The 1,305-nt window shown below is 56.9% G+C and overlaps 1 protein-coding gene across 1 annotated transcript in view; it reads right to left on the bottom strand.

Annotated features, from left to right (window-relative positions):
- ITIH3 (inter-alpha-trypsin inhibitor heavy chain 3) overlaps nt 1-214 on the bottom strand; it is a 23,458-nt gene extending 23,244 nt beyond the window's left edge. Inside the window, exon 1 of the mRNA XM_019633971.1 lies at nt 86-214. Within this exon, the coding sequence (XP_019489516.1) occupies nt 86-178 (93 nt within the window). The 5' untranslated portion in view covers nt 179-214. The remainder of the gene's footprint in view (nt 1-85) is intronic.
- Nucleotides 215-1,305: the final 1,091 nt, after the last annotated feature.

Raw genomic sequence — 1,305 nt, 5'->3', positions numbered from 1 at the left:
CCCCCCTCACCCATGTAGAGGACCACCCAGGCTCGTACCTCTGCCTGTGTGATGGACCCAGATGATGAAAAGGGGACAGATTTACCTCAAGCTGCCGAGAGGGACTTCCTGGGAAGCCAGGGATCACCAAGCCAGAGAGCAGGGCTAAGATGAGGCAGGACCACTGAACAGACGCCATCACTGAGCACGCAGGCCTGGCCTGCTGTCTTTATATGAGCCAGCTGACCAGTAGGGTCAGTGACCTGCAGTGCAGAGTGGGAGGATCAGGGGCGGGAGGCTGTCTGGGAAGCTGGGGCGTGGGTGGAATAACGGGACTTGGATCTGCCTTTACCAGGGGGCCAGTGGGTATTGTCAACAGTGTTGGGACTTTACTCCCAGTGGCTGGGGGACTTGGAGGCCCTGGAGAAAGCAGAAGCTGTGTGTTGGCAAATGAGCCCTGGGACTCCCTGGGTGGGGGCGATAGTGACAGTATGTGACTCCAGTATGTGGAGTCACATTTAAAGCAAATGACATCTAAGCATCGTTGCCTCTTACCCACACCACTGACATGGCCTCTGAATCTCAGCCACCCCCTTTTCAAGGCAGCCAGGACACAGAACCAGATCCGTCATTCTAAGGCTCCGAGTCCATGGCCAAAGCCCTTGCTCATTATCCTTCATGGCCCCAGAGAAAGGACAAATCCCAAGTCCTGTGATCCAGCTCTCTCTGCGACCTGGCTCCAACCTGCTTTTCTGAATTTACTCTCCTCCCACTGGCGTGCCCTCCCTTCTCTGCACATCGCATCTCTCATCTCTGCCAGCCCCAGTGCCCTTCTCCGGAACCTTGCTCTTTCATTCCCTAGCTTACCACAGGCAGCCTTGCTCCGTCGTTACCCTGTGGGAGGTTTGCGTGTTTAAGACTGGTCACTGCCTCTAACTCCAGGCTTTTGGAGGGCCACACCATGCCACGTTCATCCCTGCATTCCCAAGCCTGGCCAGGACTAGCGGCCCCCGACCTCTTAAAGAGCCATTCCCCAAAAGCCTCCAGTGAGGCTGGAGGGCTGGCCTCCAGGACAATGGGCGCTTCAGAGGCAGGGGCAGTCCCCTCCTACTCGGGACTGGGAGCTCCTGGGCCATACCAGGGCCCTGCCTGCCCCAAACCTCCCAGGGTGGCAGCCATGTGCCTGCATACCCATGCCCTTCTGTACAAACTGACCCATTGACCTTCCCATTCAACCACTACTAAATGGAGTTGATGAGGATGCCTGGGCACAGGGAAGCTAATTTATGGATTGTGCCATGGCCTTGGCTGAAAGCTCTGCACCTG

This window comes from Hipposideros armiger, unplaced genomic scaffold (assembly GCF_001890085.2).
Source record: "Hipposideros armiger isolate ML-2016 unplaced genomic scaffold, ASM189008v1 scaffold_1453, whole genome shotgun sequence".
In the NCBI taxonomy this organism is placed as follows: domain Eukaryota; kingdom Metazoa; phylum Chordata; class Mammalia; order Chiroptera; family Hipposideridae; genus Hipposideros; species Hipposideros armiger.
This window is presented reverse-complemented; position numbering and strand designations above follow the sequence as displayed.